Source organism: Tauraco erythrolophus, chromosome 2 (assembly GCF_009769465.1).
Source record: "Tauraco erythrolophus isolate bTauEry1 chromosome 2, bTauEry1.pri, whole genome shotgun sequence".
Lineage (NCBI taxonomy): Eukaryota > Metazoa > Chordata > Aves > Musophagiformes > Musophagidae > Tauraco > Tauraco erythrolophus.
Genome location: NC_141466.1, coordinates 62,627,218 through 62,654,780, shown reverse-complemented (window position 1 = coordinate 62,654,780; position 27,563 = coordinate 62,627,218). Strand labels below are relative to the sequence as shown.

Sequence of the window (27,563 nt, the reverse complement as noted above, 5' to 3'; positions counted from 1 at the left end):
AGATTCCATAGTTGTGAATAACCAAAGTACATTATCTTTTCCAGGTGTAAAGCAGCATGAGGCCACGTTGACCTTCAGGTACAACAGAGACAGAAAGATTTTGACCAGTGATGTCCACATTCCAGATGTTGATGTTGACTTTGGTACAAACTTCAGAATTACTGATGAATCCATTTCTGGGAAGAAAGCATATACCTTTGTCTTAGACTTTAACAACAAGAAGATTTCTGAAGTTACTCTTACTGGCCAGATAAGGTAACTCAGAAAACCACTTAGACTTTTACAGATACAATTGAATAAGATATCTGAAGGTTTTATTGAAGGTAGAAAATGTTGGGAAATTTTATCCCATTTTGGAGAAATTGCTTATATATAGGGACATACAAACTTGTCATTCAAACCCTCTTTAAAAACCCTTGAAGTATTTTATTTGTAATCCATCATGTATACATCAAATAAATACAGCTAATACAACAACTGATCTTTCCTACTATATGTATGTATATAATTAGTATTACAAGATCCTTGAGCTAGTTCTTCCACGTTTGCACACACATGACTACAAGAATGACATTGTACTAGTGTTATTGCAGGTGTGATAATCCAAAGATATAAACAAGGCAAGGTTTGTTCAGAGAGGTATTATCTTTTACTGGATATGTTCGGCTCTAAAAAAGGTTATTACATCTCCCCATGAAGAAATCTAATGGCACTCAATAAGCAACAAAACCAAAAATAGCTGAGAGCTTCCTGTAAAAATTCCCACGCTTCATGATGAGAATATTTCCGGGAACATCTACAGGGGAGCTAACAAAAATGTTCAGCCTGCCAGGGTTTCTAAAATGGTCTGCCTCACAAGCCCATAGTGAAATGAACTGATCACATTCTTTAATAAACCTCAATCTTCCATGGAATTCTGTGATCTTGATGGTGCCCCAGGGAGTCTTTGTCTTTGCTGTTCATGCAGAATTGCCTCTGATATCAGTGGGAGCTTTGGACAGATGTCAGGGACCTCAATTCCCTTTCATTTGCACTAACATGGTATGAGAAGTTTGCTCAAGTCAACAAAGTTACAGATATATAAAATAAATGTGAAAGAAAGGAAAATGAAGCCCAATGGCATAATATATTTTGTGAAGTGTTTTGTTTCTATGTGATTCATGGCCACAATCTGTATCCTTTAGTAGAGAATTCAGCTTGAGTAAGGAGTTTAGAATTTGATTCAGGTATAACTTTACCAAGACAGGTACATGTTTCCATCCATTTCAGTATTATGGAATTAATATGGAATTGTTATTGTGTATGTCTGCACAGTAGCATTATAATAATTTACCATAGATTTCCCAAAGTAACTAGCAGAAGCTGAAAACATTCATTGAATTGGAACAGAGTTTACAAGTTGGATTGAATCTATTTTTCTTATAACACCTATCATGCCTTTACTGTAGATTTAAATGCTGAAATTGCTCCTGAAACGTAAGTGAAAAATTAAATGTTTTAGATACACATTTACTTTTTGCTTTCACAGATATGCTGGAATGGAAGAGGCAATGTTAAGAGGCACCATTTCTATTCCTCGCCTGCAGAGTGAATTTAGAACTGAAGCATTGGTGAATTATTCACCAGCCAAAGGATATCTTCAGATGAGCTCCACTGCAACAACTCATGGAAACTCAATTTCAGAAAGAGTTCTTCTCAGATATGGTAGGGGCAAAAACACAAGTACAACCTATAAATTTAAACATCTTGTTACATTAGTTTATAATATATCCCTAAATAGAATAAGAATATTACTAATTTTACCCTTTTCTTCTAAATTTGTGACTTTCAGATTCTGAGAAAGTTGAGCTAGAATGGAATTCAGGCGCCAGTGCTGCTGTGAAAAAAATGTCTTCTGGCTTCTCAGTTGACTTTTCAGACTACCCAAAAACTTTAGAGAAGCATGCCAATGAACTGCTGGATCGGAAAGTGGCTCATACAGATATGACACTGCGACATATTGTGTCACAATTTATTGTGGTATGTTTCAACTTACAGTACATATTACAACTTGACCACATAGCCCTAGTGAATTCTTTCCTTCCCCATGGAAGCCAAAATGGGAACGAGTTGTAAAAGCACTCATCAGATTGAATAAGATATATATTTCCAACTTCGAGGAAGCCACTTTATCAGATGCCTAGGGCTTAGTATATGGCTTTCAGATAACTTACTGTGAAGTCCTAAAGCTTGTTACATACTTCGAAAAACTTGTCTCCTCATTGCAGGCGACCAACACTTGGCTGCAAAAGGCATCAAAAGATGTTCCTTATGCCCAGACTCTGCAAAACAAACTAAGTGGACTGCAGGAACTGAACATTCAGAAAATCAACCTGCCCGTTATCACCATTCCTGAGGAACTTTTCCTGAAAAGGTAGGGAGAGAAATTAGGATAGTCATAGAGGAAACTATGTGTTATATAGTAATGAGAACTGAACAAAAATACAGTGTTCTACAATCTTTACTCTGAACCACAGAACTAATGAAGCCAAATTTCCCATAGAATTGTGTCCTGTATCCCTACAGACCTTTTGTCTTTGGCCATAACCCTAGTATCTCTACTTTTTCCTGTGCAGTCCTACTGGACAGTTCTTCCCATTCCCTTACATATACTGGTTGACCTCCACCAATCATATTCTATGATAATATAGTACCCTGACCTCTTCCCATGTCTGACTCCATCTGTCACCTGCTCAAAGGCAGCACATACCGTGCTTACACACATGTAGACTGGATGCTTGCACTGGTTTGGGCTCATCTCCTCCGCCTAATAGAGAGTTTCACAGGACTTGTATGAACTTAATTACCCTTTAGGCTTTTACCCTTCTGTCAAATTTGATAGAAATCATCCAAGATGTTAAATATTCCTAAAAAGTAGGGTTTGACAAACAAAAGGGAGACTGGAAGGCAGATAAATAGTATATTTCTTCAGTTTCTAGGAAGCTAGACTATAAATCAGCCAGAGTTGATCTAGACTTTAAAATGCTCATGCACCTGCCAGAGTTTGCTCTCATTACAGTTCCTAGCACATATTGTTCTTGCCAGTTAGCGTTCCTATCATATTGCTGCTCTACCTATGCATTCAAGGAACAGTGTTGCTTTTTAGTATCTTTAGAATGTGCCCATAGCTGCAACTGAGATAGATACAAACATGTCTGTAGAGTTTTTCCATATGCTAGGGAAATATTGATGGCTGAAATGAATGTAAAGGACAACAGAAGCTAGTGTAAGATTGGATTACAAAAACAGAGAAGTCTTGTGTTTTATCTCTCTTAGTACTGCTTTTCCGTTTACTATCTCTCACTGCAGTAATATGAAACTGTATGTTAATGACACATCTCTATTGCTCCCATTGCATCCCTAAGCTAAGTATAAGCAAGGAAAAAACTACTTTTTCTCCTACGTTCTTATCAGCAGTGCACACTAGAATAATAATTATAATAGGAATTTCTACTACTCTGTGATGTTGCTTTTTTAACCATTTGATGCAACATAACAGATTTTTTAAATGTTTCCTTAAATTTTATCTTAGAATGTAGTTCTAAGTGTAAAAAGAAGATTTTGTAATATAAAAGAGAGTTAAGCAAAAAAAGAAAAGCATCTTTGCCAGGTTATTGTTCATGCACAAATTAAAGCAGAGTTTCCTCCTGTTTTGCCTTCTCATAATTACACTTTTTTCTCACAAACTTTTCAGCTGACGATCCATTTTTTCCAGTCCTAGCTCCTGGTCAAATAATTAGATTTGTATTTAGTTTTATTCAGAATAAAATAAATGCTGAACATTTGGATGAAACTTTTCAAACTACTATAATCAGAAATAGAAATTCTTGATAATGTAGGTTCTTATAATTTCTAATGAGACTTTTCATGTATTTCTTTAAAAATATGTCACTTTTTCAAAGAATATAATCACCTTTTTCTGATGCTTGGCATCACACATTGCACAAGCGGTTTTGGAGGAATTATTTTTCCTATATGTCAGCTATTTTCATTCATTCCTTCATTTTAAGGATCATTTTCATGCCAATGCATCTTGAATGTCTATAAGGCAGATTTGGATTCTCAGAGTAGAAAATCAAATGCAAGATTCGTAGAAGTTGTTTATTTAGCCCCTTGAATGACATCCTCCACCTGTGAGCTAAAATTAGTTAATCTCTGAACAAAGAATCAGGAACCTTTGAATTCTAATGCAAGGTCTTACAGAAAGAATGTGTTTCTGGACTACTTGACCTGTCAGTCTCCCTGATTATGAAAGAAGGAAAAAAAACATTGACAGAATTCACTGGTATCAAAAACTTTCAGTAAATTCTGGTAGATGAGTGCTTCAAAAATGCTGGTAATAATAGATGATCATTACATTTGTCTCTAAACTGAAAGTCAAGACATTGATATAAGCATGTAAGTGAGCTCAGTGTTATGGGAACAGTAGGAATCATGGAAATTTCTGTATACACATCGTGGACTTACAGGTTTTAATAGAGTCACTATTATCTTCTAGTGAAGGCCGGATCAGATACAGCTGGAATAAAAACAGTTTTCTAATTAACATCCCATTGCCGTTTGGTGGAAGATCATCCCATGACATAAGGATGCCACAGACTGTTAAAACACCTCCTCTGGTAATGGAGTCAATGGGAATAAGTGTGCCGTCTCAGGAATACAGAATCCCGACATTTACTATTCCGGAATCCTATCCTGTTCGTGTGCCTTTACTTGGCTCTTTAGAGCTCTCTGCCAATGTGTACAGCAACTATTACAACTGGACAGCAACGTACACTTTGGCTAATAGCACCACAGAGAAAGCATCCAGCATAAGAACTACTTATACCACAAATGCTGATTCAGTTTTTGAGCTACTTTCCTACAGTGTGAAAGGTAAGAAAGTGTGTTAATACTGCAATGTTGGCAAAACTATTTTAATGACTTTATTTTCCATGTATCAGGATACAGCACATTCATTTTCCTGTTGCTTATTTAAAGAAAGGTGGTGTATAATCTCAAATCACTTTCTCTTTGTTTTTAGATATGTGAATCTGTTTATTCAGGCACTAAAGGTGAAGTCAGATTAATTCAATAAAGACTTGTAAGGTCCATATTTTCCTAGACATTCCCTACTGAAGAAAAAGTCCTTCAAAACTGAAGGCATGATTCTATAAGCGCTTAGTATCTGACAAGTCAAATGTTTTCAAAAACAAGTGTGCAGGTGTATGTTTAGGTATGATCACAATTTATTTCTCACTATATTTGTGTGTATATATATATATCTAAAATATTTTTTAATTATTTATTTATGTTCATATACTGCCATAACTACATAGCAGTTATCCTGGACTCAGACTGGATAGGTCTTAAAACTGGTATTTTTAAGGTAGTTACTCTCAAATTGCAGTTTGAGTTCTCAAATTGCAAAAAGACAAGGTAACTTCAGTCTTTTCTAAACTCTGCGCCATAAATGAAGCATGATAAAGAAAACATTAAAAAAAGAGAACGTTAGATATGGATTGTTCTTGAGAGTCCATCTTTTCAATTTAGCTTTAAATAATGACATAACTTCATGCCATTTCACATAATTGTATTTAGTAGAGTACTGTAGAGATTTAATTTATTCACAGTTCAAAACTTCAGCCCCAAATATCAAAATAATAACATTTTTAATAGAAATATTCAGGATTACTAAAACATTTCAGCCTTTAAAACAAAATGGTATAATGACAGTAATTGCAATTCAAGCAGTAACATAAAGCTTAGTGGCATCAGATAAAGTCTTAGAGAAAATAAGGTATAAATTACACCATTATCTTTTGTCTCTTTTTCCTATTTCAGGTTCTGGAGAAGCATCATATAATAGAAATGGATTCACCTGTGCGTATGAAAATCACCTGAAGCACAGACTCTTAACATCAGTTTTTAAGTTGTCCAGGACAAAGAGTTACGAACCTAGTCCAGTTGCAAACTACACCATATCACTTATGGCATCCAGTACTCTGGGTCCTCAGCTTTCATTTTCCAGTGATATTGTTTCTGAAAAGACAAATAATGTGAATATCAATAACGTTAAGATGGAAGGACAGCTGGAAGTGGCTTCTGTCTTTGCAAGAAGTATTTACACTCTGTCAAGCTCATACAATGAAAAGAGACGGCTTTTAGAAGGAAAATCAAATCTGAAGCTGGATTCTTCTTATCTTCAGGCTACCAATCAGTTATCTGGCAGATACAGTGATGATTTATTTTCCATTACTTCAGTTTCTGATGTACAAAGCGGACTATTAAAAAACACAGCCTCACTGAAGTACGAAAACAGCCAACTGAAAATGACATCTGAAACAAATGTGAGGTATCGATATATTGCAGGTGTCAATAAGCTTGAATTAATTTTGTCAAAGAAGATGGCAGCACTTCGATCTGAGTACCAAGCCACTTACAGGCAAACCCAATGTTATGCCTTGTTTGCAGGTTCTCTCAATTCCCAGGATCTTATTTTCAACACTGATTTCTCCATGACTGATCAAAGAAATAGAGCTGCACATAAGTCATCACTCAACGTAAATCAGTATGGTCTAGCCAGCAGTGCAACCACAAACGTGCAGTTTAGTCCCCTGACAATGCAGAGTGAAATGAATGCCAAACTCGATACTGCTGGAGGCTCCATGTCACTATCCTCTTCTGGGCGCTATGGTAAAAACAATGCAAAATTCAATCTAGGTGGAAGAGTGAGTCTAACGGAAATAACGCTGGGAAGTGAATATCAGAGTACCGTTCTGGGTATGGACAACAAACATGTTTTAAACTTCAGAGTTAATAGAGAAGGACTCAAGTTTTCAAATAATTTGCAAGGATCATTCAAAGAGATTAAGTTGGAGTACACAAATGACTTGAATATTCCTGGCTTATCCTTAACGTTTGCTTCCAAGTTAGACAACAGCTTCAGCTTTGACAAGTTCCACAAGCATGTTTTTGACCTACAGCTGCAGCCTAGTTCACTAACAGCTAAACTGAGCAATAATATTAAATACACTCAAACAGAAGTTTCCAACAAAGCAGAACTGCTCCTCGAGCCTCTAAAGCTGAACTTGGGCGGCAATGTCAGAGGAGCCTATGGAGCAGATGAAATAAGGCATACCTACACCATTACATATGCTGATCTAGCTGCAAACTTTAAAACAGATACGGTCGCAAATGTTCAAGGCGCAGCAGTGAGTCACAGAGTTAATCTGAATGTGGCAGGACTTGCTTCCTCAGTTACTATGAACACAAACTGTGATTCCAAATCTCTCCGTTTCAGCAATGCTGTGCGTTCCACCATGGCCCCATTTGCTGTCACTGCTGACATACATACTAATGGTAACGGAAAGCTGATTGCTATGGGTGAACATACAGGAGACCTTTACAGCAAATTCCTCTTTAAAGCAGAACCTCTTGCTTTCACTTTCTCCCATGATTACAGAGGATCTACCAGTCATAGCTTGAAGTCTAGAGGAAGATACACTACCCTGCTTGATAACAAAGTTCATATGCTTTTTACTCCATCAGAGCAGTCAAGTGCTTGGAAATTGAAAAGTCAGCTAAATGATAATGTATATTCACAAGATCTCAGTGCTTACAATGATGCAGAAAAGACCGGTGTGGAACTTAACGGAAGAGCTTTAGCAGATCTCTCTGTAATGGATACATCAATCATATTACCATTCACATCTGAAGAAGTTAATTTAATTGATGTGTTGGGCCTCAGGGGGAGTGTGTCAGAGCCTCAAGAATTCAGCATCTCTGGCTCTGTGAAGTATGACAAAAATAAAGATATGCATGTTATTAACCTACCATTCTTGGAACATTTGCCAGTTTACTTTGAACAAGTCAGAGGCACCATTCTATCCACACTGCAGGCGATACAAAGTTACCTAAAGAACATTAACATAGAGCAACAGATGAGAAAATACAAGGCAACTTTGGATGAACTCCCACAGAACATTAATGATTACATGGACAAGTTAGATATTAAAGGCAGAGTTAGCAGCATGAAAAATAATTTGGTTGCTTTCACAAAGGACTACAGAATAACATCTGATGATCTCCAAATTATGCTGGAAAAAGCCATGGACAATCTTCAAGAAATACTGTCTCAGCTGCAGGTCTATCTGATACAAATTGAGCAATACATCAAAGATCGTTATGAGCAGTATGACTTTAAAGCATTTATTGCAGAGCTTCTGGACCAAATAGTTGAAACAATGACAGCTCTAGATAACAAATATAAGATAAGAATGACTGTAGTTGACACTATTCAAAAATTGCAGTCTTTTTTGCGCCAGTATTATCCTAGCAAAATTGGAAGCAGCACTTTGGCTTGGATTAAAAATGTAGATGATGAATACAGGATTACAGCTAGGATACAGGAAAACCTAGAACAACTCAAGATTCAGATTCAGAATATTGATATCAGACACATTGCAGAAAATTTGAAACAGCAGATTAAAGTGTTTGATGCAAAAGAAGTTTTAGAAAAATTGAAGGATTCATTGCCAATTGAAAAAATTAATGAAGTTCTTGAACAAATCAAAAACTTTATTCTAAATTGGATGGAGGAGTATGAAGTGTCTGAGAAGATCAGTGCTTTCCGGGGTCATGTGCACAAACTGATTGTAAAATATGAAATTGATAAGCAGGTATATTTTTTAATGGACAGAATGATAGAACTGCTTAACCAGTACAGAATAAAAGAAACTGTCCAGAAACTGACGATCTACCTGAAAAATATTGATGTGAAGTCATGCTTCGATAAAGTTATTGCTTTTATTGATGATGCAATCAAAAAAGTGCAAACCTTTGATTATGAATTGATGATAAAGGAAGTCAACAAGTTCCTTGACAAAGTTATTAAAAAGCTCAAGTCTTTTGACTATAACCAGTTTGTTGATGACACAAATAACAAAATCCGAGAAGTGACCCAGAAAATAAATGAGGAACTCAGAAATCTGGAACTTCCACAGAAAGCGGAAGCACTGAAACAGTATATCAGAGATTTTAGAGCTGTGATTTCAAAATACATGGAACAACTAAAGGACACCAAGCTTGCTGCAATAATTAACTGGTTCAAGGAGCTCATAAACTCAACAACGTTTGGTAATCTGAAAGCCAAGATAAATGAACAGCTGGAAGACCTGCGAGAGAGGATTTCTGAAATGGATATTTCCCAGGAATTCCAGTGGTGTCTTCAGAAGATAAGCCAATTCTACAGTTCTGTTGTCATATACATTTCTGATCAGTGGAACACAGCTTTTAAGAAAATCGTTGCTTTGGCTGAAGAGTATGATCTAAAAAATTGGGCTGAAAATTTAAATCAGTTTGTTGAAACAGGATTTAAAGTCCCTGAAATCAGAGCTGTTATAGTCACTATACCTGCCTTTGAGGTTAGTCTGCGAAGTCTTCGGGAAGCAACATTTCGAACACCAGACTTCATTGTGCCACTGACTGATCTGCATATCCCCTCCTATGAGATAAATATTAAGAGACTAAAGGACATGAGAATCTCAATGAAATTTACTACCCCAGAATTTACAGTTCTAAATACCTTTAAAGTTCCTTCCTATACAATTGACTTGAATGAGATTAAACATCAGATTGTGAGAGCAATAGACAAACTCATGTCTGGTGAATTTCAGTTGCCAGCAACTGATTTGTATTTTAAAGATCTGAAGATGAGAGATATGCCTTTTTCTGACATTGCTTTCCCAGAAGTACAAATCCCTCAGTTTCAAATACGAGAATTATTGGTTCCAAAGCTAAATCTAAATGAGCTTCAGATTCCTAACATGAAGATACCAGAGTTCCAGCTTCCACGTATCCCACATACTGTGACTGTCCCTACATTTGGCAGATTATCTGGTACTTTCAGAGTCACCTCTCCATTCTTTACACTATCTACACAAGCTGAGGTTCATAATACGACAACATCTGCAAACAGTCCAGAATTTGTGACCTCCCTTTCAACTCAAACAACATCTAAATTAGACTTCCTAGTTTTTAGTGTTATTGCAGATTCACGTCTCTTGGCCCCTGAGATGAAGCAGCTGAACCTTAAAAATTCTGTGAAGGTCAACCACAGGTTCCTTAAAGTTGATCACACCAATGAAGTTGTGTTTTTAGGGACTTCGGTAGAAGGAGAAGCTGAAACTAGGGCAAACTTACATACAACGAAGAATTCAATAGAACTACAGAATAATTTAGTGGTCAAGCTGCAAAGAAAAATTTGGATGCGGAGTGGAATGGCATATTCCCACAGATTGAATATTCCACAAGCTGATTTCTCCAGCCAGGCTGATCTGGTCAATAACATGACAACAGAGATAGAAGCAGGACACATATCATTTACCTCCACTGGTAAAGGAAACTGGAAATGGGCTTCTCCTAATTTCTCTGATGAAGGCACTCATGATTCGCACGCTACTTTCAGGGTTGAGGGCCCCATTATTACATTTTCTGCCAACAACAGAATAAATGATAAGTACCTGAAAGTCAACCAAGCTATGAGATATGAATGTGGTTTCCTAAATTATGCAACACTTCAAATTCAGTCTGAAATTGAGTTACAGCGTGTGGGACGTAGTGTTCTGAATGTAGAAGGCACAGGACAGCTTGGAGGAATGAAAGTACAATTAGCAGGCTCTCACAATGCTCGACTCAATGGACGGATTACTGGAACTGTAAATAATGAGGTTTCCTTCTTGGCACAGCCTTTTAAAATTCATCTGTTAACAAACAATGAAGGAAATGTGAAAATCAGCTTCCCAATGAAACTGACTGGCAAAATTGACTTCCTGAATAACTATGGTTTTGCACTCAGTTCCTCTGTTCAGAAGGTCAGCTGGCAAGCTACTGGCAGGTTCAATCAGTACAGATATTCCCATAATATGACTGTTGGCAACAACGATGACAGAATTGAAGCTCGTGTCGAAATGAATGGAGATGCCAACCTGGACTTCCTAAATATTCCTCTAGCCATTCCCCAGCTTCAAATTCCCTATACTGGAATCAAAACTCCTCCGCTAGTAGGTTATTCACTGTGGGAACAGGTAGGCCTGAGGAATTTGTTGAAGACAACACGACAATCCTTTGATTTAAATTGGAATGTTCAGTATGAGAAAAACAAAGACATGCATGTAATCCCACTTCCTTTAGCAGCAGTGCACGAAGCACTTAATAAATACATCATTTTCTTCAACAAGCATTTTGAGAGAGGAAGAAACACCGCTTTAGATTTTCTCACAAAGTCATATAATGAAGCCAAAACAAAATTCGACAAATACAAAATACAGACATCACTGAACAAGCTACCACGGACCTTCAGGATTCCAGGATACACCATTCCAGTTCTGAATATCGAGGTTTCTCCTTTTACTGCTGAGATGCCAGCCTTTGGTTACATGCTCCCAAAAGAAATAAGCACAGCAGGATTCACAGTCCCATTTATTGGCTTTTCAGTACCATCTTACACACTAGTCTTACCTTCTCTGGAGCTTCCAGTCCTTCATGTCCCACAGGATCTACGCACTCTGAAGCTTCCTAGATTCAGAATCAACAGTCCGGCAAACCACATCTTAATTCCTGCCATGGGAAACATTACTTACGACTTCTCATTTAAGTCCAGTGTCATCACTTTAACTGCAAGTGCCGGGCTATTCAATCAGTCAGATATTGCTGGGCAACTCAGCGTCTCATCCTCTTCTGTCATTGATGCACTGCAATTTAAGCTGGATGGTTCAACAAGCTTGACAAGAAAAAGGGGGTTGAAGCTGGCCACAGCATTGTCTCTGAGTAATAACAAATTTCTAGGAGGAAATCATGACAGCACTATTAGTCTCACGAAGAGGAACATGGAAGCTTCAGTTGCAACAAATGTAGAAATCAACACACCAGTTTTAAAAATGAATTTCAGCCAAGAACTTTCTGGAAATACTAAGTCTAAACCCACTCTTTCCTCAGGATTAAAATTAATTTATGATTTTAATACTCCTAAATATGGCACCAGTGCTAAGGGAGGAATTGCTCACAAACTTGCTTTAGAGAGCCTTACATCTTACATATCAGTAGAAACTTCTACAAAGGGGGATATTGATGGAGTATTTTACACTGGAAATGCATTTTCTGGAAGTCTAGACCATGAGGCAAACACCTATCTGAATGCTAATGGAGCTCGGTCATCTCTCAAGCTTGAGGCCCACTCCAAAGCAGATGGACTCTGGAACACTGAAGTGAAAGAAATACTTGCAGTTGAAGCATCTACCCGTCGTGTCTATGCCGTCTGGGAGCACAATGGGAAGAACTATGCACGATACACACCTCTTTTCACAACAACGGGGAGTCAGAGATGCAAAGCAACCTTAGAGCTGGCTCCTTGGGGTATATCAGCAGATCTTCAGATTCAAGCCACTCAGCCAAATTCCTTCCTCGACACAGCCTCAGTTAATGAAGTTGTCACAGTTAAAATCAGTACTGCAAACCAGAATATTGGCTGGAAGGGTGAAGGCCAAATTCAGTCATTATCTCTCAGTCATGATATGCAGTTATCAAATGAAAAATCAAAGGTGCAGTTTGATATTTCTGGATCTCTGGAAGGATATATGGACTTCCTCAAGGACATAAAGTGTCCCATTTCTGAGAAGAGTTTATGGGATATCTTGAAGTTGGACGTCACTACCAGTGCTGACAGAAAACAGTACTTAAATGGTTCAGCATCCCTCATGTACACAAAGAGTGACGATGGTTACTTTTTCCCCATACCTGTGAATAAGCTGACCGATGGCTTCACTTTCAGTATACCTGAGTTACACCTAAAGGCTCCAAGCCCTGTTCTCAGCACTCCAGAGTTCAGAGTTCCTTTCACCACTCTCCAGGTCCCAGCATACACCATTGACTTGCGCAATGTAAAAATTCCGCAGACACTCAACACAATGCCATTTGACATCAATTTGCCCACACTGCCAAAACTGAGATTCCCTAAAGTGGATGTAGGAGCCAATTATATTACATTAGAAGAATATAAAATACCATATTTTGAGGTGACAATACCTGAACACCAAATAACTGTGTCTCAGTTTACTCTTCCAAGGAGTATTTCTCTTGGCGGTTTTCATGTGGATCTGGACGAAGTAGCTAATAAGATTGCCGATTTTGATCTGCCTACAATTACAATTCCTGAACAGAAAATTGAGATCCCCCCTCTCAAAATATCCTTGCCTGCTGGAATTTACATCCCATCATTTGGTGCCTTGACTGGATCTTTCAAAGTTTCTTCCCCTTTGTACAATGTCTCCTGGAGAACAGACTTAACAAACAAAAAGGACTCTTTTGAACAGTCCATTGACTCTACCTGCAGCTCAACATTGCAGTTCCTGGAATATGACTTGAATGGTAAGACATTAAAATTCTAGATGCCACAATTTTGGGGGAAATACTGTATACTGGGTTTTTTTTCAGATTCTTTTTTTTTCCCAGCACTTTGTATATAAAGGTGTTGCCGTCTATTTGGCATTGTCTTTACATTATACTCCTTTTATCATCAACAGTATTTTTTCGTAAATTATTATCACAGTCTCAGACAATCACCCAGAAGGCTAATGACTAGATATATGTATAACTAATGGCATACTATGAAAAAATGGAAAAGATCTCTTTTCTGCGTAGCTGTTTCTTACTTTAAATTCTGAACAACATAACATTCCCTTGTTACTAATGATAATATATGTAAAGGAGATAAGACAGGCTGACTTTTTATCTGATTCAGTTCAGATAAAGAAATACCTAGATTTTCCCTAGGAACTAGGCATATTTGATTTCAAAAATATTTCAACTTGGAGAACCTTGAAGTCCCAGATAGTATTGAGTTCTAGACTTTGTAATAATACTAAAAATATACTTTAGAATAAAATTCTAAACGCTCAAGAAATTAGAATCCTCATTTATGATTTGCATGAATGCAAAATGTTATATCCATGTCGTTCTAAATATAGGGGAAAATTGAATTTTAAAATACTCCAGTTGAACAAATATTTTCATATGTTTGGGGCATTGTGAGCATGGTTTCTTGAGTCATAATTTTACATACTACTGAAACACCCCACAACTGGCCGATTAACATGCAACTGTAAATGTGTTTTGTACTGTTTGCTGGTAAGTTCTGGAAATACACACATTTGAAATCCTTTTCACAGTTATTTCAAACTACAAATATGAAGAAGGCATGTTTGTTATGAAGACAACTGGCAGCTTTTCACATCGTGACATGAGCGCAAACTACAAAGAAGACCTTACTGTTTCGGGAATTAGGTAAAGATTTGCTCTAATAATATAGTTTATAATAGACAAAATTGCCAGTGATGTATTGTTACTTTTAACTCTAATGCTCCAGAGTGTTTTGCTGTAATTAATAAGAACCTATGTAGCTACACTGTTGTTATCAGCTGTGACTTTTTTCCTTTCCAGATAGTTGGAAAGCTGTTCCCTCTCAGCATTTCTAGAACAGCTTTTCTCAGCAGCCCCATTTCAGAAAACCGCTGAGATTTAAACACAATTTTTTGTAATCAGAGCAGTTCTAGACCATCGACATAGTTTTTTTTTCACTGAAGCCTCTGTCACCACAAGCCATTAAGGAGTAATTTTTATTCACAAGTACCAGTAGGGATTCACAAGTAGGGATTATAGAGTTGCCCTTCTAACTGCCTGTTTTGATCTGCAAGTGTTGTGTTGATATATCAAAGGGAGAGAAGTCTGCAAAGGTGAGTACAAATGCAGATAAAAAATACTGCCTATACTGGTGTCAGTGGAAAAAATTGCCATCAGCTTGCGGAAATCTGTAGAAAGCCAACAGTGGTACAGCTACAAGTTTTGTTTTGCTGCTATAATTAACTGAAAATTCTCAACCGAGCTCAATATAATTTTATCTAAAACAGAAAGATTGGAATAACATGAAGTTTTGAATGCGTTAGGCTAAATCCTAAAAAATATGGACAATAAAACTCTACATTTTCTTTTAATGACAATGGCATTGCTTTCATACATATATACGTAAAATAATAGGTGGTATTGTATTTAGGCAGCAGTCTTCTGCTTTGTGCATTCCTTCATAGCTGTGTATTCACTGTTGTTGTAGAGTCATGGACCACACTGCATCCCTAGACGTCTTCAGCCCAACTTTTACAGACGTTCATATGCATTATCAAGGGACTGACAGAAGCTTATCCGGCTCAGTATCTTCACCCTCTTCTGGAACCTTGGGCTACCTTATTGAAATGGACGCTGACATTCTCACGGCGAAAGTGTACTACCGAGCTCGGGTAAGTTTGATACGAGCAATAAAAAGCAAAAAGGTTGAGTGTGGTCAGAGGGAAAGTTCCCTTTTAAAGTTTGTGTGTGTTTATGTTAAGACATAAATTAACAGCCCTTTGTGCAAAGAAAAAGTATATTACCAGTAATTATAGGTTTTTTTTCTTATGCTGGCCTTTCCAGTACTAAAATTAGCATCTGTGTGAAGAGGCTGTTTCAGCTTTTCCACACAGGTAATTTTGTCCTCTTCTACAATCAAGAAGACACACTCACTAAAAGTGAAGAAAGTACAAAGCCAGTTATAGATAAGCCACACATCAGGTTTAATGTGTACCGATCAGACTACTTACAATTACTACAAAAGTGGCCATTATAGGAATCAGGCCACTGGAAGAGCTCAGACCATCTGTAAAGTATCTTTTTTTAATCCATTAATATATCACAATACATCATGAGAATTAAAAAACTTACTAGATTTGGTAACAAAGCATGCTATTATTATTGGCATACTACAATTTCAAACTTAAAATCTTACCTTCCAAAATGATATACTAATTTAGAAATCATAAGCAACTCATAATTCTCTATTTACTACTCAAAACTGGAAAATTTGTTTATGTAAATAGATTCTAATTTGAGAATCTTCAATTACTCTCAGTAACTGTTTAAATTGTTTCATTGATTTAAATGATTACAACATGAAATCCTCTAATATTTGCATATGAAGAAAATGCTTTTTGAATTCACTTTAAATGATTTCAAGAATGAGTATAAGTCCAATTTTCCCAAGTAATTCACATGCTTTATGAGATATGATAAGTATTTAATACAAAGGAAGGAAAAATCTTATTTGCAGTCAAATATTAAAAAAGGCCAGACTGTTATATTCCAGTCCTGCTGTTTGAAGAGGCACAAAGTATCGTGATAAAATATAATTTCTTCCAAAATAACCTTTCAAGATGAGATCAAACATACAGTAGACAAGAAATTGTAGTGTATTTGTCCTAATATGTAATAAAATTAACGATGCAAAGATGAGAATGTTGAAATACACTCATAAATAATATCAGATTTGCTTTATATACAAGCTACCTTTTTCTTATCCTGTTCTATATTTTCAGTCTGCTCCTCAGAAGGACATCGATATATTAAAAAGTGAGATATCCTTCAAGAAACCTGACCTGATTCAAATGAAATTCAACTGGCAAGAGGATGCTGCCAAAGACTTGCTGTTTGGTCTAAAAGAAAAAGTACCTAAAATGACAAATGCAGCCTATAGGTACGTTAATCGGTATCATAAGGAGCATATGGGACTGGAAATCAGTGCTGCCACCTTAAAGATGAAGAATATAATGCGGAATAATGCTGACAAAGCATACGCACTTGCTGTAAAACAAATAGATCAAATAGATGCCCAGCTTCGCACGGCTGCCAATGAGGCCTCTGGCAAATATCAGGAGGTGAAGGTCAAAGCTAAACAGCTATATCAAAAAGCAGCAGATCAAGCTGAACAGTTTGACTACCAAAGAATAAAAGCAAAGCTTTTGGATGCTACGATAGACATAATAGAAGAGTATCACAAGAGAATAAAACACCTAATTGACTCAGCCATTGAATTCCTGAAGACCACAAAATTCCAGGTCCCTGGACAGTCTGAAAAGTACACTGGTGAACAAATGTACCTTATGACTACAGAAAAGGTAGCAAAAAGTGCTGATTTATGCCTTTCAAAACTTCAGGAGTACTTCGATGCCTTGATTGCAGCTATCAATGAGCTGGAAGTCAGAGTTCCTGCTTCTGAAACAATTCTTAGAGGTCGTAATGTACTTGATCAAATTAAAGAAATGCTGAAACATTTGCAGGAAAAAATCAGGCAGACATTTGCCACTCTTCAGGAAGCTGACTTTGCAGGAAGGCTTAAAGAACTGAAACAAGTAGTGCAACAAGTTTTTCAGAAGGTAGAACAAATTGTTAGAAGCTTGCAATCCAAAAATTTTGAAGACATCAAAGTCCAAACTCAACAGCTGTACAAAGATGCAATGACTTCAGACTATGCAGAGAAGCTGAGATCCTTGGCAGAAGATGTTAAAAAATACATTTCTCAGTTTAAAGATTTTAGCCAGAAGACGTTCCAGGACCTTTCAGAAAAGCTGCGCCAGCTGCTCCTCTGGGTAAAAGCATTGCGGGAGGAATATTTTGATCCAACTACACTTGGATGGTCAGTGAAATACTATGAGGTGGAAGACAAGGTACTAGGATGGCTGAAGAATCTAATAGATACACTAGTAGAATGGCACAACAAGTATGTTGGAGATTTTGCTGACTCAGTTACACGCCTGACAGACCAAGTAAGAGAACTGGTGGAAAGCTACAGCCAGGAATATTATGACCTTGTAACTGATTTTGAAGGAAAAGGAAAACAGAAGGTCATGGAGCTCTCATCTGCTGCTCAGGAAAAAATCCGATATTGGTCTGCAGCTGCTAAGAGGAAAATCGATGAACATAACAAGCAAATCAAAGAGAAGCTCCAGGAGATCTATGGGCAGCTTAGTCATACCCAAGAAAAGCTAATCGGTGAGGCCAAAAGGTTAGTTGATCTAACTATAGAAAATTACTCTGCATTCCTGCAATATGTCTCAGAGCTTCTTCGTTGGTTTGAGCAAATAACAGCTGAGAGCATAAAGCCATATATAGCTGTTCGTCAAGGAGAGCTTAGAATAGATGTGCCGAAGCCATTTGACTGGGAGTCCGTTTACCAAATGCCCCAAAAAAGCAGAGAGGCACTCAGAAAAAAAGTTGAACTAACACGCACACTGATTCAGCAAGGCGTTGAGCAAGGCTCCAGGAAATGGGAAGAAATGCAAAGATTCATTGATGAACAACTTGCCACTGAGCAACTGAGTCTTCAGCAGATTATGGAAAATATACAGCAGCGCATGAAGACCTGAATGGACACGCAGAAGAGAAGTAATAAGTTTGTACCACAATGTATTTAAAAGTAACAGCAATCAACATACTGGAGCTTCAGGTAGATACAGTTTGAATCTGAATTTGTAAATGACAACTGAATAATCTACACTAGGTTATTTTAATAAGCTTAATAAGCAAATAAATGAGTTCTTTATTACATTTCTGTGTCATTCCTTACAGCTACTTTTACTTGGGCCATAGGGCTTAATCCGACGATTTTCAAGGTCAATGGGAAGTCTTTGCTTTGATTTCACTGTATGTTGGACCAAGTCAATAATGTGCAATACATACTGTAAATAGACACAAAAGCTACGGAATACATAGAATAAACAGGTTTTAAGGTAAAGGTCACATTCATACGCCAGTTGAAGAACGACTTGTAAACACATGTATTTCCCAACACAGAAGTACCTTCATAGATAAGTTTGGGAGGAAAAGAGCATCTGCAAAACATGAAGAAAAAAATTGATGAATTCTGAAAATAACATCAAAAAGTGAAAAAGAACATAGAACTATAAACATATATATAAATGTGACTCCTGGTAAACTGCAGATAATAATGTTCTGTTAAGAAAAATAAATTTATCCATGTATGAGTTTTCAGAAAACTATGCCAAGAATTTTAGATGGGTTTTCTTTCTAGTGGCTAATTTATGATTCAGAAACACAGGTTTTTCTTACCTGTTTCCCCATGATATTTCTGGTTTCACATCAAATCGTCTAACATTTACTTATCACAAGTTTAGTTGTTCACTGACATCATTCAATATGATAGGAGTCAAAAAGGTTTCCTCTCAGTCTCCTAGACTGAAGCCTAGACCTCATTTAAATGAATTCTAGATTTAAAGATGAATTTAAATAATGTTGAAGAATTCACTCACAAAATAGGACTACTTTTGAGTGGAAAATATGTGGACCTGTTACTGTTTATTTTCAGCTGTTGGAATGTTATTATAGATAGTCCTCGAGAAAGGCGTACTCAGGCTGAAATAATGTTTCCTCTTTGAGAATAAACTCTTTAACAAACAATACTAGAAATTTTGTGTACATGTCTGTTTTGATACAGTCAGTTCACTCCATAATATGGTGTTGCTTGTTCATTAATGGGAGAACTGAGTCTGGTTTCATCCCATGGTACAATTGGTTAAATACATGAAGCAATGAAGCATCGGTTCACAAATACCCAAGTAAGTTTTGAGGCAGCAGGTACATGCTTACAGCACAGAGCAGCGCTATGCAAAGATGCTAACTCAGACCTTGGAAATGGGAGAGCCCAGTGCCCGAGTTGAGTTTGTGCAGCAGTAACACTTCCACCTCCACAGCCAGTCCACACCGATCTAGCGAGATCTCAGAGCAAGTTGGGCTATACGACTTTGATATCCCTATTGACAGATAATATTATTACCCGAGTGGGTCTGCCAGTAATGATTTTTCTTTCATTAGAATCTGGCAAGCACAGTAGTATACACACACCTATCTAGCTGTCAGCAGAGTGGGCTTCTCTTAGAAAGTAAGGTAAATCCATTTTCTCTTTAGAGCTTTCAGCCATGACGATAATATGCAATATAGCAATAATTTGCAGATAAAGAGATAGAGGAGTCCCCTGTGAATCGTAAAATGAGAAGTTTTCATTCTGAATAGAAATAATCTGAAGAGGTATAAAAATACTGTTTACACGTCCTACTGAATATCCCAGTAAATAAAGGTGTTGGCTGCAGAGCCCTTTCACCTTCATTCGCAAGGAAACTGAAGCCTGTGGGTCATCTGATCTTTATTTGATGTCAGATTGCACAACTTGTTTCCCTGAATTTCACAAATGTTTAAGCACAACCAGATTTCACAGACAGTGTCTGATTCTTGCTTCCCTTCCTCATGACAAATAGCCCTGTGAAACAAAGGACAATAGAAGAAATTACAAAAGTTATGGGAGAAGAGAGATTTAAAGTTTGTTTTCTTTTGTTTCTCCCTCACGGCTATTTATTTCTGTCCATCATCCATAGTTCTTGGAAGGGTTATAAATTCTAAAAAAGGATTTACTTATAAGGAATGGGTTAACTGAATGATAAATATGCCAAATAGCATAAATACTGGCTCTCTTTGGCAAGAGTGAAGCTTCCCAAGAGCAAACACAATAGTTTGCACACTAAACTGTGGTTAGAGGTTAGAGGAGATTTCCAAGTCTCATAGCAGCATCGCCGCCAATTGGATTAAAGCTCTGAATCCTGTAATCAGCGTGACAGCCATCTTGCAGTCATCCCACAGTTGGTTTTGAGAGGGCCTGGAAGCAGAATGTTATTCTCAAAAACGAGGTCTTGTGGAACTGAGCTGTTGTTAAATCTCCACACCGGGGCGGTCATCCCCTTTGAAACTCTGGTAATGTTTTGACGCAGAAAGGAGTGTGTATGTTTGCACGTGTGCATAGGTATGCAAGCATGTACAACCAGGTGTAACTTCAATTTCCATGGCTTTTCCTGTTGTTTGTTTGTTGGTTTGTTTTTCTTTCAGGTTCCAGCAAATTTTAGCCTTATTTTCTATGTAATACTTTACGGAAATGTAGACAAAACCACCATTATTCAAATTATGCTGTAATTCACTCCACTTATAAAACATTTGCAGTATAATAATTTGAAATATTCCATTTTGGCCTCTTTTTCAGTCTAGTTTATATAATAAGAAGTATTACATTTCATTAAATTGAATTGTGTGGGAGATAACTGGGAATCAGCAACTATCTGGGCCTCAGTGACACTGGTTCTTTTTTTTTTTTTCTATAGTTTTCATCATCTGAATTCTCATAAATGCCAGAGGGACTTTGCTTTATAATTTACAGCAAGTATCAGACATAGAGCAGAACTGGTTGTAAAAGTTTAATTAAGTGAAACATTTTAACAAGAAATTCAGAGAACAAAATGCCCTGCTCTAACTAAGTGATTGTAGAAATAACATTGACAAGAAACGTGTGTGTTCCTAAATGAAAAACTTTTGCAGACGTACGACAGCAAAAATGTTCCAGAATTTTAGATTATGCAACTAACTAGAGCTGTTCTTCTATTAAGTCATTTTAAAATACATGTATAATTTGCTGCACATACAGAGATTCTGCACACACATTCGCATCCACATGCTCCATGCAGTGCATCATCCACCTCTGGCTCTAAATTGTGCTATTGATACTTTAGAGCAACTGTCATCATGGGCTACTGATACCTTACAAAGTTTACAGTGAGACATATAGTTGTTCAGTAAGTGACACCAAATTTTGTACTACTCTTCTGCTGGCAGATTTATTGCTCAGATGGGAAACCAGAAATTATTGAAGGCCATATGGACATACAGAATTGCTTATATTCCATTTCTACACAGCCAAATCCTGGCCCAAATGAAATCGATGGCAAAGTGTCTATTGGCTTCAGCAGGAGTTGGCTTTGGCCAGTTATGTGTATAACTTGAGAAGCACTTTGGGATCCTGTAGGACAAAGGCTATATTATTATCTATAAAAATCTATACAAAAATATCATTGAAAAACCATGCAGACAGGAAAATTAATCACTAACAAACTCAAGACAGGTCAGAATGAAGGTTGCCTGTGTAATGCTAACCAGAGCCTCTTTATATATTTTTACCCAGTTTTACCTAGTATCACAGAGAAAGTCTGCCAGGACCAAGAATCCTGGGTTCTGGTCCCATGCCTTAGACATGGAAATATCCTTATACCTCTCATCACCCTTTCCCTCATTTCGTTATCCATCCGAGGCGTTAAGGGAAACTGGGACCTTGTAGAAAAAAAGCATATGTTGGAGGTTTGCAAGACCCAACTGGGCAAAGTCTTGAGCAATCCCGTTTGAGTTGAAGACTTCCCCTGTTTTGAGCAGGAGGTTGCACTAGAGACTGACCTCCTAAGGTCCCTTCCAACCTGAGTTACTCTGTGACTCTCTGTGACTAAACAGATATGGCTTTAGGTGAGGTTACTATACTTAACACCGTGCTTACACTTTGGTAAATGGTTTATGAGCAATTGGCTTCATCATCATTCTAATATATCATTATACAAAACCAGAGAAGTTTTATGGTATCCCTGCATGTAAACGCATTATCATTCTGATTGCAACCATGAGGCACACGCCCCAGTATCAAACTCAGCTGCAACCACCAATCTGATACTTTCCGTCACTAGCCTACCACTATTCTGGCAGCATCAAACACCACACATGTACATACCAGTGTATTTCTGATAAAACCTTTATATCCACCATTCAACAGTTCAGTTACAAGACTACCAGAAGTTTTAAATGCTATTGAACTGGTATAACGAAGGCACATTTCAATAGAAGAAAATTGAAATGGTGTGATAAAGGCAAACTAGTTAGGTCCATCCATGTTTTATCTTCAGTTCAAGCAACCTGATAACCAGTCATGGCTGAACTAAGGGGAAGCAGACATCAGGGCAAGTTTGCTAGGAGGCTTGAACCTCTGTCTTTGCATAGATAGATACTACAACAGCTCTTCCACCATGTTTCTCTTCCAGCTGTCTTCTTCCCAGCAAATTGCTTCATTCTTAACCATACATGAAACCCACAACATCTCTACCAAACTGCACGGTTCCCAGGGTGTTACCTGCCAGCTATCTGATATTATTCTTTGGCATAATACGTAATTTCCTTTGACCCTCAGTGCCTGTAATACTCACTCGTATCAGCCTGGACCATCTTCTGGAGAAATCTTCCTTAATTTCTCTTCAATATTTCTGGGTTCCAAGCCCACCAGAATTTTGGAGTCCAGGGGATTTCAAACTTGCTTTAATCCATAGTGTTGGAAACCTTGTCTTCCAGCTACTTTTGCCCAAGAAGCAACACCTCACTGTTTCTTTTATGGATGAGAATGTCTCTGCAGTGGGAATAGGCCAAGACCTGCCCTTGTCTTTACCTTAAAGTATTTTTCTCTCTGAACTTGCTATGCATTGGGATAAGTAATTGTGTTCACAACCAGCCAGTCAGTCCTATAATACTGAGTATGTACCTACACGAGTGTAAGTTTGGAAAACCAAGTGGATAGTGTAAGTAACAATGTAGGACAAATTCTTCACGGCTAATGCTATCATACCTCACAACCTTATCGCATACTTTTCCTCTGGTCCATACTCACTTTGCAAGCATACTAAATTCCCCTGAAGCATTCCAGCAACTGAAATCTTCTCAGCCAGTCCTGCATCTTTCGTCTTCTGTGTTATTCATGTCAATTTAGACAGAAGTACCCCTCTAACTTACCAAACCATGAACGCTTTCCCAGCATGCAGGAACTGACCACAAAAGCATGCTGTGCTTCTTACCATTTATATTCTGACAGTGTTATTTTGGTAGCTCTTAGAATGAACAGCAACATTGGATCTTCTCAGAAGGGCTAGAGAATGGTCATGTGCTAGTCTGGGCATTGGCAGTGAGAGAATCAAGCACACTGAGCAGCAGTACCACCACCATCTTACAGAAGTAACAAAGGTCGTGCGAGATGCTTACACCACGCTTCTGTTGTGAAGCATTTGCTGGGTGTTTTCTGTAAGCAGAGACCCACCACAAGTATAACCTCATTTTGATTTCCCAGCAAATTATTTCAAGAGGACATGCTAGAAACAATCTTGATTTTATAGATAAATCTATACTGCCTTTGGGACTCAAGGAGCAAGTTCTGATCTCTGAACAAGTGATATGAACTAGCTCAAATGTTATATAGCCTGTAAGAAACAGGGCTTGGAACAACTCTCTATTCAGTGTCCAAGTTCCTTAAAGAGGGAACTTTTGGTTGTTTCTGACTGGAGCCAAAAGCCATATGCAATATAGATGTCTCGGGGACCTGAGACTTAGCCTGAAGCAAGGAGTGAACCAGATGGACAGCAGAGAGAGCATACAGAAAGAAAATGCTCACTACATCTACCGTACAAACATCACGGTTAGATACTTAAAGGAAGCCACTGGGATGAGTAAAGATGGTCTCAATCAAGGAGATGCATGGGGAAAAGTAACAGATCTGCAGCCTGCCACTTCTGTAACTACTGTATGGGAGTTAAACTGAAAGAGACTGGGGACTTCTGGGTTTCTGGGCAGCCTGGTTATCCTTACAGAGGTAGTATTCTACTCTGGTTTTGGGTACAGCTTTGGCTAAGCATGGAAAGCAAACAGTCTACATAAAATACTTTTGTTTCCCCTGCTAGCACTACCTCTGCCGTGGTTAAGATATATTCCAATATTATTGCCAAGTAGAGGAAAAAAGTGGACATACCCAATATTTTGCAGTAGTACCATTTCTGGTATTTACTATGATCACAGGACTTTATTTCTAAAAAAGCTTGATGGTGTTTTTATTCAGAATTGTCTTCTGCAGAACACGTTTTATGTATGGCCTTGTATTCTACTTTACCATTACTTTGAAAGCACTAGCAATTATAGCTCTATTGGTAGGTTTCATGTCTGGAAGGTTTTTGTGCTGGAACCCTTAGAAATCACTTCAGCTACTAATAAACTGTTTTGTCACCAGTCTCTTAAACATCCCCACATGGCACCCACCAGTGACCCTGAAATGCCTCTAATATTCTGAAGTTTTAAATCCGTGTCTAGCCTGAGAATCAGTTAAGATTCAGTGTCAGTAACAAGATGACATTAGACCCCTATACTAAGGGAATCAAATCAAGCTTCTACATCCAACCAGAAAATCCCTGTTTTCCAGGTACGTGCTCACTCCCTCACACTGCACACTCCCATTGAGTCTGCATTGCATTATACTGAAAAAAAAGGAAAAAAGTGGAGAGGTAGTATCACTGTCTCTGAGGTTCAGCATAGATTACTACCTTTGAATGTTCTGAAAGAGACATTAATAAAAAATAATAATAAATAACACCTACTACTTTTGTGTTGTGTGACACTTCAGACAGACATGTCACATTGTGAGCAGGCTGTTTGTCTCTCCGTAATGGCTATTTCCCGGTTGTTATTATATTTGTTTGTTTATTAAGCCTTTGTTTTTCTCTATGGTAATGACTGGCTTACAACTGCTTACAAACAATATGGAAAGTTATGCAAAAGCATTTCATGTTAAAGTTGCAGAACAGAAAGCCAGCCAAATTTGGAGGCTCCCAACACATCTCTCACACATAGCCCATGTACGCAAAGCTATGAAGTCAAACGCATTAGAGCAGTACAAACCCCACCTCGTCTCTCTCTCAGACACATCCTCTATATGTGCACACATTCATGCAAACACACGCACACGTACAATGTATATTACAGTCAAGTTAAAAGTCTAAAGCTAATCCTTGATCCTTAGGTCATCCCCTTCATTTCAGCACATTGAGCCAGCCAAGTCCTCCCAGCATGCCTGTCAGCAGTCAGCTGACGTAACTCTTCCCACTCAGGTCCCATTAATTCAGCAGCTTCACCAGTGGTTTTCCACAAAATTCATCATCTAAAGCTTCAATTTTTGTTTAAACACAAAATCAGAAATTTATATTTTTAAAATGTTCTTGTGGGGCAGATTGACTTAATTTTGGTCTTTTAGCTGAAATGCGCTGATGAATTTCATGTACAATTTTGTGAAGTGATATGGTTGATCTTATTCAACATTGGCCAGTTCCACCTCCAAAAGATTTGAACTGAAATTTTCCAGTCTTTTTAGAAAGACACTTCTGTTTTAAAGAAGTTTGTTGATATTTTGCTGGCCTAGTAACCACCTGATGACTTCTTTGTGGCCATGAGTATGTGTGTGTCATAGAATTATAGAATGATCATCAGACATCACCAGACATCATCTGGACTTCTATGTCTTCTCTCTTAATATTTCCACTGAATGTCACTATCTTTCTGCTTTTTACAAATCTTCTGAATATATATCCCATGTCTGATTACTCTTACAACATATTACCCATTACAGGGACAGGATCTAGTTTAAACAGCTTACATTCTAGTTTGGGGTTCAGTTTCTAGGCCAGCTTTAGATCCACTGCATGACTAGTTCACCTCATTTTCTCGTATATTAGTTTCCCAGCAGCAAAATGGGAATTATACTTCTCTACTTTTCAATGCAGTTGTCAGAATAAAACTAATTCATGACCTGGAGATAATCTAATAATTCTAATGGTGCTGAAGACCATGAAGTAGATAGACACACCGTAATGGCAATGAGAAATCAAGATACATGTATTGACTTCTCTCTCCCATCATTATGTTTATTGTTTTAGAAACTTGGAGTTGATTTCATGTGCTAAATCACTCAGAAACACTCTAGTCCACCCCAAAACCATCATACATACCAAGCATCAAACATATAACACTCTCCTACAGATAAATGATCCGAGGAATGGACTCAACGGCTGCTAGCAGTTAATTTATATAGTGGTTTTACCATAAACTTTTAAGTTTGGAAATAATCTGCCACCCGTTTCAATTTTTGGCTGCCACATAATGCACCTTTGTGAAGTCACTTTTCTGTCTAATAGAGATGTTTCTTTTTACGGGTGAACATTTGTTTAAAAATAACAAATAGTTATCTCATTTACCGTTCACAAAAAGCGTGCCACTTAACTGTATGTAACCAAGCCCCATTTCATCTGGTTTAATGTTTAGCAAGGCATGCAAACTCGTCGATATTACAGGGAGAAGGTGATTTATTTAATAAAATTACATTACTTTTTTTTCCATTAAAAAACCAAATAATTGCAACAAAAAAGTGTTTAAAGTAGAAAAGCATAGCCTGCAAAGATTGATACCGAAAAGTCAGCACATACTGGAAAGTCTGAGCTAAGCTCAGCTGCTTCTTCACCCTCTCTCCATTTCTACTCTGTGTCTGGTGAGCAGCCAGTCTCTGTTTCTGAAGTCGAGAACTCCCTTAGTGATTACTGATACCCACCATAATGTAGTTAGCAGATAGCCCATTTGTTCGCTGTGGGTAAGTTTGCAACAGAACTTTTTTAAGCACACTTTTTTCCATTGGGGAGGATGAAGTTTAGGATATATATAGATATAATATGTGATATGCAATGTATAATGTATACATTTACATGTTTTATCTACCTATCTGTATTTTCCTTGTGAACAAGAAGTTGAACAGGAATCAGCAGTATGGTCTTTTGCCCAAGAAGGCCAACTGCATACTGTGTAGTTGTAGCTGGCAAGTCGATGAACACGTTGTCCTCTATTTGGTGTTTGTGAGACCGCATCTGGATTACTGTGTCTGATTTGGTGATCTCCAGTCAAAG

At 37.6% G+C, this 27,563-nt stretch overlaps 1 protein-coding gene across 2 annotated transcripts in view; it reads left to right on the top strand.

Moving 5' to 3' along the window:
• The window catches only part of APOB (apolipoprotein B), a 36,400-nt gene extending 18,098 nt beyond the window's left edge, over positions 1-18,302 (top strand). For both annotated transcript variants that reach the window (XM_086623520.1, XM_009981847.2), the window contains exons 21-29: positions 45-255; positions 1,529-1,704; positions 1,832-2,019; positions 2,268-2,413; positions 4,538-4,914; positions 5,863-13,443; positions 14,244-14,358; positions 15,182-15,365; positions 16,476-18,302. In XM_086623520.1, coding sequence (XP_086479646.1) covers positions 45-255; positions 1,529-1,704; positions 1,832-2,019; positions 2,268-2,413; positions 4,538-4,914; positions 5,863-13,443; positions 14,244-14,358; positions 15,182-15,365; positions 16,476-18,302 — 10,805 coding nt within the window. The remainder of the gene's footprint in view (positions 1-44; positions 256-1,528; positions 1,705-1,831; positions 2,020-2,267; positions 2,414-4,537; positions 4,915-5,862; positions 13,444-14,243; positions 14,359-15,181; positions 15,366-16,475) is intronic.
• The last annotated feature ends 9,261 nt before the right edge of the window (positions 18,303-27,563 follow it).